This window comes from Carcharhinus amblyrhynchos, chromosome 20 (assembly GCF_965287045.1).
Source record: "Carcharhinus amblyrhynchos chromosome 20, sCarAmb.v2.hapA, whole genome shotgun sequence".
NCBI classification, from domain to species: domain Eukaryota; kingdom Metazoa; phylum Chordata; class Chondrichthyes; order Carcharhiniformes; family Carcharhinidae; genus Carcharhinus; species Carcharhinus amblyrhynchos.
Window position 1 is genome coordinate 37,041,092 of NC_137343.1, and position 12,761 is coordinate 37,053,852.

Sequence of the window (12,761 nt, forward strand, 5' to 3'; positions counted from 1 at the left end):
TAGAGGTGTTAATTTATGTGGAAGTTAGAGTCCATTGAGTGTTCCTTCACATAGGAGTTAAAGTTCAGGTAGTTTAGCTGACTATAGGAATTGCCAAATTCCTTCAATGTAGCAACATGAGGTTAGTATACAGAAACTTGGTCCACTCCACAGACAATGGCAGCAATTTTCATGGGATTTATACTTAAGGTACGCTTTGTTGTCAGGCTGGAGTGCTGCTTTGATGTTGACAGGCTAGATGTTAACAGCAGACTGCTCTGGAAATCCAGAAATGTAACTTTTCCAAGGCCAGAGGAGCTTTGGTTATGTGTCAGTTTCAGGCTAACAAGGTCGCTGATCAAAATCCATTCTTCACCTTAGGAGATAAATGCTGGCTTTTGGTTCTTCCATGGGTTCAATGAGTCATAGGGTTGCAGAGCACAGACAAACTTCAGCTCTCTTTCTTTGTTATAAGTCCAGACAGGCGTGTGGCGACTAGGGGATTTTCACAGTAACTTCATTGTGGCGTTAATGTAAGCCTATTTGTAACACTAATAAATACACTGGGGTGACAGACCATTTGCTGCTGCCCTTGTTCCATTGATTGTTTCATTAAATGGGCAGCATGGTGGCACAATGGTTAGCACTGCTGCCTCACAGCACCAGGGACCCGGGTTCGATTCCGGTCTTGGGTCACTGTCTGTGCAGAGTCGGTACATTCTCCCTGTGTCTGCGTGAGTTTCCTTCGGGTGCTCGGGTTTCCCCTCAGTCCGAAAGATGTGCTGGCTAGGTGTATTGACCATACTAAATTCTCCCTCAGTGTAGCCGAACAGGCGCTGGAGTGTGGCGAGTAAGGGATTTACTCAGTAACTTCATTGCAGTATTAATGTAAGCCTACTTGCGACACTGATAAATAAAAGCTTTAAACTTCTAAAACTTGAATGGGTCCACACAGTGGTAGATGTGAGATTTCACAAGGATGAGGGTTGAGCTTTGTCCTGTAATTCTAGTTGGACGTTTTCAGAACTTAGCCAATTTACAAATTAGGTGATCTATACCAGCCATGTTCCTGATCCAGAAAAAACAAGCAGAGATGGTAATTTACATGACCTGACATGCAAGCGTGAGGAGAAGGAGTGACCAGGCTACGATGCCCTATCCCTCCCACTCTAATCTGCATGAAACAAGCAGTGAAATAGCAGCTCGCTAAAGTCTCAGTCAGAATTGGCAGGAGAATCTACCCAAAGCATCTAGGACACGTAAGAAACATCTCACCTCGAGATTTTTAACCTTCCAAAAGCTCATCGCACTGTTTTCTTTTTCTCCTTATTCCAAATATATTATCGCCTTTTCAGCCATAAATATTGTTTCAATATTTGCTTTAATTGTTAGAATTTCATGTTGTTTGGTCACGCTTTCAATTTTTTGGGATCAATTGCTTAGCAATCTGCCACAAGTGAAAACAGGCTTTACGATTGTTATTTTAAATTTATATGTCTTGAAAAAAAAAACTACTGAAAAATATCTGACACAGTGTCTTCACTGTGTCTCCACAAACTGCTTTTTCAGAGATTTAGCCGAAGTTTATGATTCTCTGCAGATTTTGGACATTCTAATGGGTGGCACAGTGGCTAGCACTGCTGCTTCACAGCTCCAGGGAACTGGATTCAATTCCTGGCTTGGGTCACTGTCTGTGTGGAGTTTGAACATTCTCCTCGTGTCTGTATGAATTTCCTCCGGGTGCTCTGGTTTCCTCCCACAGTCCAAAGATGTGCGGGTTAGTTTGATTGGCGATGCTAAAATTGCCCCTTCGTGTCCTGAGATGCGTAGGTTAGAGTGATTAGCAGGTAAATATGTAGGGGTATGAGGGTAGGGCCTGGGTGGGATTGTGTTTGGTGCAGACTCGATGGGCCAAAAGGCCTCTTTCTGCACTGTAGGGTTCTATGATTCTATGAGATTTGAATTGAAATGAAAATTGTAAATTTACTTTGATCAACTCAAGAGCTCTGAGACAGTAGGGTACTAAATTTTGGGTTACATTCAACACTTTCTTGATCAGAAAAGAATGGACTTTTTAGAAAAAAGACCATTCACTAATTCACTCAATGATAGCAAATGCCATCAGAGAAACACTATTAATCTGGCAGTCAGTGTCTTTTACCAAAGCCACGCTAGATCCTTTTATCTAGCTCTTGTGTAAATTCCATGTGACGACTGCTAACTAACCATTCTATGTTGTTGGTACTGTGAATTTGCTTTGGGGGCTGGTCTGATGTGAATTCCGCACTTTTCCATTTTCACTGCATTCTTTGCCCTGTGAATGCACTGTGGCCAGGGCAGAATTAACAATAAAGAGTTATGGAGAACATAACAAAGTGATTCTTAGTCCCAAATGACTTCAAGGATTTGAACCAATAGTTAATTCACAGATGTGCTTTTCCATGGAGATAACCATTTTAGGTTTGCACAAATGTAATGGGGATGGAAAAATCTGGGCTGTTGAAGCTATTTTATGGATGTGCATTAGCTTATGGGCGGCACAGTGGTGCAGTGGTTAACACTCCTGCCTCACAGTGCCAGGGACCCAAGTTCAATTCCAGCCTCGGGTCACTGTCTGTGTGGAATTTCCACATTCCCCCTATGTCCGAGGGTTTCATCTGGGTGCAGCGGTTTCCTCCCACAATCCAAAGATACATGGGTTAGGTGGATTGGCCAAGTTAAATTGCCCCTTGGTGTCAGGGAATTAGCAGGGTTAAATATGTGGGATTATGGGAATAGCGCCTGGATGGGATTGCGGTCGGTGTAGACTCGATGGGCCGAATGGCCTCCTTCTGCACTGTAGGATTCTATGTTCACTGAACAGCATCTTTAATGAAAACATTCTCTTTTTATTGCAGCGAGGACAATTGCTCTTTGGGCCCCTTAACTAATTTTGTGGAGTGATTCTTTAAGTGACTGAGAAGTTTCATGAAATCTGAAAGAACGCAAGTGTCATCACAGGTTAAGTATGTCGGATGAAAGCTCCAGATACGTGGAGATTCAGTAAAGTCAAACAGTCGCTTAACTCCAGAGAAACGCGCAAGCCATGGAGGAGAACGAGTTCCATGTCCAGCAGTTGCAACCAAACATCATATCTGTCCGACTGTTTAAACGCAAGGTGGGCGGTCTTGGATTTCTAGTGAAACAGAGGGTGTGCAACCCCCCTGTGATCATCTCTGACATAATTCGCGGTGGTATAGCAGAGGAGAGTGGTTTGGTGCAGGTTGGAGATATCATTGTGGCTGCCAATGACAAGCCTCTGGTCAATGTCACTTATGAACATGCTCTGGAGATGCTGAAGAACATAACTCCAGAGACTTTTGTTGTGTTGATTTTAAGGGGTCCTGAAGGATTCTCCACCCACCTGGAGACCACCCTTACTAGCGACGGGACACCCAAAACAGTGCGTGTGACCAAGCCTTTGGTTCCTCATACCAAACCGAATGATTCGCCCATTCAAAGCATCCAAAGCAAAGACCACCTCAAAGCCGAAGATGGAAAGATGAGAGATACCTATAACCCCATGCCGGAGACACAGGGCAATGAAATTGCACAGGAACCCAATTCCCTCATTCAGACCAATCGAATGATGTCTCTAGATAAGGAAAATACGTTCAAGGAATCAGATGCTTGCTTTATCAACACAAACAACACAATGAATGATGGAGCAGCTGAGAATGATGAACTTCTTAAAGAAATTGAACCTGTGCTAAAGCTTCTGACGAACAGTAAAAAGGCAGAGAATTGTGATGCTGAGGTCCAAATGGACAGGTAGGCAAACATTAAAATTTGGCCCAATTATTTTCCCACTTTGTTGTTTATCCTGGAAATGGATATGATCCATGGCCTTTTGGGGGGATGGGGTGGGGATGTGCTGTGTCTGATTTTCATGAGCACCTTTATACAGAACATATTGACGATTTTCCTACAGTTAGCGCACAGAAGGAAGTTTCTCCAATTCAGCCCCAACACACCCATATGTGTTTTCCTACAGAACACAGGAAGGCTATTTAGCACCTCAAACCTGCTGTTCAATTAAAACAAGGCTAATCTGCATTCTAATTCCATCTAACCAATTTGCCTTCATATCTCAAAGTGCCCTTGGCCAGAATGAATATGTCAGCCTCAGATCTGGAAACTGCAACTGAGCCAACACCTATTGTTTGAAGAAATGGTTCTAATGTGTCTCCTGAAGGGAGTTGAGATTTCAACATTATGTGGAAATTCCAGAATGATTAGTTATTTTGTTTAAATCCCCCTCAGATATATGGGTGGTGCCAGAGGAGGGGAGAATTGCAAATGTTACATCCTTGTTCAAAAATAGAATTGGATAATTAACTGAAGAGAGAAGTTTGGAGGGCCCCAGGGAATGGATGTGGCAGAAGGGGTCTCACTATACTGCTCTCGCTGAGAGCGGGCATGGACACTATGGCCTAACCAATCTCTTCCATTTTGCAAGTCTACAATCCCATGTTACCCTGACTCCCTCACCAGGGAAAAAAGGGGATGAATTATTTTCAAAATTCAATAAACTTCAATTAAATCACTGCTTACCGTGGCAAATACAAGTCTAGTTTATGTGATGTCTCCCCATAATTCAACCTCTGGAACCCTGGTAACATTCTGGTGAATCTGCACTGCCCACTTTCCAAAGTCAATATATCCTTTCTAAGATGCGGATCCAGAACTGTACACATTAATCCAGATGCAATCTAACCAATATAGCCGTAGCAAAACTTCCATCGCATTATATTCTAGCTTCCTAATTATAAAGACTAACATTCCTTCTGCCATTTTGAATGTTTTTGTACCTGACTGCCACATTTTAATGATCTTTATAAGTAAACATATAAATCTCTTTGGTCCTCCACTGTTCCTAGCATTTCATCATTTTAAAAAAATCCTTGGATCCATCCTTGTTTTTAGTCCAAAACAGACGAACCTTATACATAGCTGCATTGACTACCACAGTTTTGTTCACTTACTTTATCTAGCAATGTATCTTCATACTGTCAAGTTCTTGATTACACTATTTACCCGAAGATACCCGAATCCAGCAATTTTTGTGTCATTGAATATATGGCTCTCCATTGTGTTACTTAGGCCATTAATAAATATAATGAATTGTTAAGTCTCTAGCACAGATACTTGCGGAATCTCATTAATTACTTCATTGGGCAAGTGGTATGTTGGTCTTCATAGCAAGAGGATTTGAGTACAGATGCAAGGATATCTTACTGCAGTTACACCTGGAATATTGTGCACAGTTTTGGTCTCCTCTCTGAAGAAGGATGTTCTTATTATGAAGGGAGTGCAGCAAAGGTTCACCAGACCAATTCCTGGGATGGCAGGACTGACATTTAAGGAGAGGTTGAGTCACTTAGGATTATTTTTGCTGGAGTCCAGAAGAATGAGGGGGAAATCTTATAGAAACCTATAAAATTCTAAAGGACTAGACAGGGTAGATGCAGGAAGGATGTTCCTGATGGCAGGGGAGTCCAGAACCAGAGGTCACAGTCTGCGGATACAGGATAGACAAAGATGAGAGAAATTTCTTCACCCAGAGAGCGATGAGCCTGTGGAATTCACTGCCACAGAGAGCTGTTGAAGCCAAAATATTGCATGTTTTCAGGGGAGTTAGATATAACTCTTGGAGTGAAAGGGATCAAAGGATATGGGGGAAAAGCGAGAACAAGTTACTGGGTTGGATGATCAGCCATGATTATAATGAATGGTGGTTCAGGCTCAAAGGACCGAATGGCCTAGTCCTACTCCTATTCTCAATGTTTCTATTTCGCTGGATTGCAAACCCATTATCACTGCTGTCTACTCTCTGCCTTCTAACCTACCTTGTAAGCAAGTCCTCCAATTCCATAATTTTAGTTAACAGTCTCTTATACAGAACATGATCTGGAAAATGCACTGTTCTACTTTGGTTGCTTAATACACTTGAACCAAATTCCTTTCCTGTTGTTTTAAGAGGGAGTTAATAACTCCAATAAAATACGGGACAGAGCAATTTAATAGAAGGTATGAAGCTTTGTGGTCAAAATACTGTTCAGGCTGTTTTGATTTTAAACATTGTTAAAAGACTGGCAACTGAAGAGAGCTTATACATTGACAGAAAGCATGGCAGCTATTGATACATGCCATCAGCATGATCAATTATAACTAGCAATACAACGTGAGACAGCAAAAATATAGATAATGTAACATAATTAAGAAATGCCTAATTTAATCTTTGAAAATATCCAAAAAATGCAATAAACATCCACTGTGTTTACATGATTCACAATCATAATATACAGCAGTATGTGTTATTTTCAGAAATGACTAGCTGCGACAAGTTAACGAAACATCTTTCCTATTTATTTAAGTGCTTATCCCATCAAGCACTTGAACACACAAGAGAAGGGGAGAGATACAAAAGTGTCCAGAGAGGCAGTTTTTTCACACAGAGGGTGGTGAGTGTCTGGAACAAGCTGTAGAGGTAGTAGTAGAGACGGGTACAATTTTGTCTTTCAAAAAGCATTTTGATAATTACACGGGTGAAGTGGGTACAGAGGGATATGGGTCAAATGAGGGCAATTGGGACTAGCTTCCGGGTTTAAAGAAAAAGGGCGGCATGGACAATTTGGGCCGAATAGCCTGTTTCCATGCTGTTAAATCTCTATGACTCTATGCTTTCGAATCCAGCTTTGTCTAAAGTCTGTGGTTTTAAATGATAGAACGTGATTTATTGAACTGGACTGTTAGGGTGGGATTTTTGCGGCCGCACTCACCCTCAGGCCGGAAATACCCACCTGAGGTCAACGGGCCTTTTCATGGTCCACCAAATTTTCTGTCCCGCCCACTACGATTCCTGTGGCGGGCAGGACGGGAAAATTTTGTTCTCACTTCTGCAACGTTGGTGCCAGTGCAGAGTGGACTGCTAATAAGAATCTTATATCAAACACATTTGCTATCCTGACACTGCCTCTGGCACAAGTGGGAACTGCCAGTGCCAACTTGTGTGCCGGGGGGGGCGGGGGCAGTGCCAGGTCAGACACTAATGGGAGCCTTATGGAGAGGTCATTTCTGTGTTGGGGGGGGGGGGGGGGAAGTGTCTTTTTTGTCCGTATTTAGCTTTGTTTTGAATACAGATGTCCTGCTTATTTTTTTTAGTGAGGGGAAAGCTTTTCTCATCACTTTTAATGTGGTTTTTATTGTTCAGATCGGGGCGCCCATTAAAAAGGTCGTCCTGCTCTAAGTGCAGCTGGCTTTTCCCGCTCTAAGAGTCTCCCGTGCCAGAGTGACTGTGACGACGCAAACCCCATCCACTCTTTTTCTGACTTTCAAAGTGTGAATATTCCAAGAGAAAAGCAGGCCAGCGAAGCTGGGGAGCTCCACACAGGTTTTCTCACCAGTACTGATGAGTTCTGGTAAGATTTCCCCCACAGTCACTCAGTCTCTCTCCCAGCCCTACACACACACACACACTCTTATTCACTTCATTCTCCTCAAGCCCACCTGGACTTAGGCAGACAAGTGTCTGGGACCTGACAATAGGGAGGTGGATTTGAGACCAGGAAGAGATTGGCCATGATCTGGTTGAATGGCAGAGCAGGCATGAAGAGTTGAATTGCCTACTCCTACTCCCATTTCCTATATTCCCATGACTTCGCTCTCCCCAAGCCCACTGAGGCTGGTCTTGTTCCAGACCACACCACATTTGAGATCAGTGGATGCAGAATTGTTTCTGGGTCCAATATCCCCCACCCTACCTCCCATCTGCCCATCACCCACTCATTCCAGTGCCAACTCCCCCACATTCACACCAGTCTCTCACCTGCTTGAGTCCTCCGTGACCTGCCAACTCCAACCCACCCGCTCCCAGTTAAACTCAACTGTCCACTTTGAGCTCCCCAACCGGAAACCATGATGTCGGAGCAACTGACGATGTGAGCTCATCCAATCGCAGGCTAGTTTCTCCACACATTGGCTGCTGATTGGCTCAGTAGTGCAATGCATGGGGAAACCAGCCTATGATTGGATGAGCAAGTCCAGAGTCTGAGCAAAAAATTCTCTCAGTGAGGCTTTGGAGGTGGGCAGTTGCCTACAAGACAGTGATGGGGTGGGCCATATCCAACCCATGGGCCAGGCCTCAGACAAGCCTGATATGACACATGCCTGGATGAACCTGATGTTATGCCTCTTCCACACATTGAGACTTTGTTTCAAATGTTTATGACTGTCTGACTTTCATCATATTATCAATAATCCTTTCACAGGTCTTGTTCTGTTGTCCCCCTGTCCTGGTATCCTGAAATATTATCATAGAATCCCTACAGTACAGAAAGAGGCCATTTGGCCCATCGAATCTGCACCAACCACAACCCCACCCGGACCCTATTCCCGTAACCCTTATTTACTTTGCTAGTCCCCCTGACACTAAGGGGCAATTTAGTACGGCCGATCCACCTAGCCCACACATCTTTGGGCTCTGGGAGGAAATCGGAGCACCCGGAGGAAACCCATGCAGACACGGGGAGAAAGTGCAAACTCCAGATAGACAATGAATGTGGGTCCCTGGCACTGTGAGGAAGCAGCGCAAACCATTGTGCCACTGTGCCACCCCAATGGAGCAAATGCATCACCGATGAGGGTGGATCTTTTAGAATCATTGAACCTTACTGCAGAGAAACAGATTATTCAGACTGTCATGTTACATTTTGAAAGAGCTGCCCAAATTAACCCCATACCCAATCCTTTTTTTGCTCTGGGCAAAATGGTTCTCTTCAAACACATTTCTAATTGCCTGCGATGGAATCTGACTTCATTGCCCTTTCAGGTAAGTACATTCCATATCTTAATTCTGTGTGAAAAAAAATCTATTAAATTGCCAATTATTTTAAATCTCTGGTAGCCAACTCACTTGCCAGAAGTAACAGGTTTCCCCTACTTGCTTCATCAAAAGCCCTTATAATTTTGAAAAAAGAAAGATTACATTTCCTCTTAACCTATTCTGCTGGATGAAAAACAATCCCTGCTTCTCCAGTCTCACTATATAACTGAAACTGCATATTCCCAATAAATCTCTTCTTTAGCCTCTTAAAGACCTTAATAACGTATATAAAATGTGTTGCCCAACATTGTACACATACACCAGCACCTTGAAATGGACTCTGGATAAACCTCATCTATTTATTATTTTTTATGATAGTTTTGGATCCCATATCTGATGCTTACTTTCAAAATTTCTCACAGTCTTGCCTCATATTCGATCCATTAATACAACACCATTCTTGTGACTATCCATAGAAAGTTCTTGATCATAATTTTGGGAGGCGATGGCCAAGGGGTATTATCATTAGATTATTAATCCAGGAACTCAGCTAATGTTCTGGGGACCTGGGTTCGAATCCTGCCATGGGATGGTGGAATTCGAATTCAATAAATTATCTGGAATTAAGAATCTACTGATGACCATGAAAGCATTGTCAGAAAAACCCATTTCGTTCATTAATGTACTTTAGGGAAGGAAATCTGTCATCTTTACTTGGTCTGGCCTACATGTGACTCTTGTTGTGTGGTTGACTCCCTACTGCCTTTGGGCAACTAGGGATGGGCAATAAATGCTGGCCCACCAATGGCGCCCATGTCCCATGACTGAATAAAAAAAAATTAGGGGTCAGATTCTCTGACCTTGCCCGCAGATGGGATTCTCCAGCATCGCTATAATGAACAGAGTTTTGGCTGAGCACCAAAGTCTCCATTCCTGCTGGCAGCTCTTTACAGTTTTTCCTTGTCAATAAATACCCTCTGTGTCCCTGATGAAGTCTGCAATGTGCATTATTAAATTGGCAACAAGGGTAAAATGGATTATGATGGCACAGCCAACCTGTGGCATCCAGTTATAACTGAAGTCTGAAGAAAATAGATATTCACCCAAAATGCCTGTTTTTGGCAAATAGACCCAGAGAGATGTTGAAATCTTGCCAGACGCTGAGTGATGGAAGCGGAATGGGCCTGGATTAGTCGACCCATCTGGTTCATTAATGTCCTTTAGGGAAGGAAATCTGCCGTCCTTACCTGGTCTGGCCCACATGTGACACCAGAGCCACAACAATGTGGTTGACTCTCAACTGCCCTTGGGCAATTAGGGATGGGCAATAAATGCTGGCCAGACAGTGACGCCCATGTCCCATAAAAAAAGCTGCTGACAGCTAAAAAAAAGTTGACAATCAGAAGCTTAGAAACATATAGAAAAACATGAGGAAAATATAGCTCTCAGAAGCAAAGGCTGTGACTTTCATTATTTTAAAAAATGGAAATTAATTTAAAAAGAAAAGACAAGGAGTTGCCGCAGAGGTTTCTTTTTAAAGAAAGGCGAGCACAGGGAGCAATGTTTAAAGTAAAAAGAAAAGCTGAGCAGGGAACTGCAGTATCTATTCCGGAAGTGTGGGAAAACGAGGAGGGGGAAACAGACAGGCTCCTGATTGCAGCAGTGCCTGCAGGTGATGGGGGGTTGGATTCTGCTTAAAAGAAAAAGTTGATAAGTTTTAAAAATGACTGTCTGGAATAGACAGCACTGGACCTGCGACTGCTTTTAAGGAAAGGAAGGAACGGGCATGTCACAAGAAGAAGAAAAGAAAGGGTCTGTCTCCAAGCAGCTAGAAGAAATAGTTTACAAAGACTGCTGAGAGAGTTTTCAGTCAGTAAAAAGGAGAAGTTTTGGAGGGTTGGAGGAGAAGATTAATGGTTTAAAAAAAGATTCAAAGGAGGACCTTGTGCCAATATGTCAAAAGTGCAGGAAAAACAGAGTGACAGAACAGGCAGCTGTGGCAGGAAAGGCGATGGCCTAGTGATATTATCACTAGAATATTAATCCAGAAACTCAGCTAATGTTCTGGGGACCTGGGTTCGAATCCCGCCAGGGCAGCTGGTGGAATTTGAATTCAATTAAAAAAAATCTGGAATTAAGAATCTGCTGATCATGAAACCATTGTCAGAGGAACCCATCTGGTTCATGAATGTCCTTTAGGGAAGGAAATTTGGCATCCTCACCTGGTCTGGTCTATGTGTGTCTCCAGAGCCACAGCAATGTGGTTGACTCTCAACTACCCTCGGGCAAATAGGAGTAGGCAATAAATGCTTGCCAGCTAGCGACGCCCATGTCCCATGAATAAAAAACTGCTGACAGTTTAAAAAAAGTTGACAGTCTTAAAGCAGTAATGTACTTATAGAGGCAAGGCATTTAAAGTGGTAATACACTTAATGCACCAACCACAAAAAGGAACAGAAGACAATGGACAGGAAAATTGGGGATGACCCTAAATTGGGCTACTCTCAAATAAGGTTCATAAGCAACAAAGACTTCAAGGTGGAGGCAATGCAAGACCTCAGAGGAGGCAATAAGACCTCAGGGAAAAGACAACATCTTACCTCAGAGAAGGTACCCATTATTTTTAGTTCTTGGTAATGTTCATTAGGTGGAAGCATCTCAGGCTACAGAATTAAACTGTTCTCCAAGAAACAGAAAAAACTCACTAAGACTTTTGATTTATAATTGCCCAATTCATGTGTGTACGTGTGCTACAGACCTCACCAGGGGTTACTTATTAACAAGAAGCCTCCCAGCTGCCTTGAAGAAGTCGATCAGGCTGCCCTGGACACTACATGTCTTCTAAGTGTCTTCAGACTGTCTTCTGCCTAAAAGACCTCGACCCATGGGGTGATGACATACTCTTAGTTCCAATTGATACCTTAAGTCAGGTGACCATCTTCTGCTGTGTTGTCATTAAAGGGACAATCACCAAATTTTCTTTTGAAGAATTTTGAGAGACTGCCCAGATTTACCTTGTCTACACTGTTTATTATGTTGTACACTTTTATAAGATCTCCATTTCAGAGCCACAGCAATGTGGTTGATTTGCAACTGCCCTCCAAGGGCAACTAGGGACGGGCAATAAATGCTGGCCAGCCAGCAACATCCATGTCCCACGGATAAATTTTAAAAATCAGTCGAAACCCCAAGGAAATGGTATAAAGTAGCATATATGCATACAAATGTACATAGACATATTCTAAAATAAGTTGTACTGAAGTGTAGTTTTAAATTTGAATTCACCTCTAAATCACGATGAATCAGAAAAAATGTAAAAGATTGTTTTAATATCAATGAAGTGTTAAAAATGATTTTCGCATACAGGGGTGAAGTGGAAAAAAGCCAACAGTGCTTGCAACTTCAAGCCAAGGATGGTCAGGATTCACGGAGAAAGGAAGATATGCCAATTGTTCTTCCTAATCCTTATTCTGAACAGGTAAGAGAGTTTACTGCCAACACTGATTGACATCAGAAGTACATTAAATGTGGATGATATGTCTGATATCGGAAATGGTATCAAGTAAATGGTTGGATCATTCCTGATTAATTATCATTTTATTAATATACTTTAAAAATATCCAATATTCAGAACTGAAACCATCAATTAGAATGTATTTGATCCACTTGATTGCAGCATGGAAAGAAGCTTTGAGGAAAAGTATTTAATTATTTTAAACCTCCCACCATTCATTTGATGGGTGAGTGCAATGAGTAACTGTCACACTATATTCTGCATCCTCTCCTTTCCTTGTCCCCTATGTACTCTATCAATGGTAGGTTTTGTTTGTACAGTGCGCAAGAAACAATACTTTTCACCTGTATATGTGCCAATAATAAATCAAATCAAATCAAATAACACAACCCAAATCAATGGATC

At 42.4% G+C, this 12,761-nt stretch overlaps 1 protein-coding gene across 1 annotated transcript in view; it reads left to right on the forward strand.

Moving 5' to 3' along the window:
- Positions 1-12,761, forward strand: part of nos1 (nitric oxide synthase 1 (neuronal)) — a 90,221-nt gene that overhangs the window by 18,994 nt on the left and 58,466 nt on the right. The window contains exons 2-3 of the mRNA XM_080208418.1: positions 2,877-3,789; positions 12,209-12,320. Of these exons, the coding sequence (XP_080064544.1) occupies positions 3,065-3,789; positions 12,209-12,320 (837 nt within the window). The 5' untranslated portion in view covers positions 2,877-3,064. The remainder of the gene's footprint in view (positions 1-2,876; positions 3,790-12,208; positions 12,321-12,761) is intronic.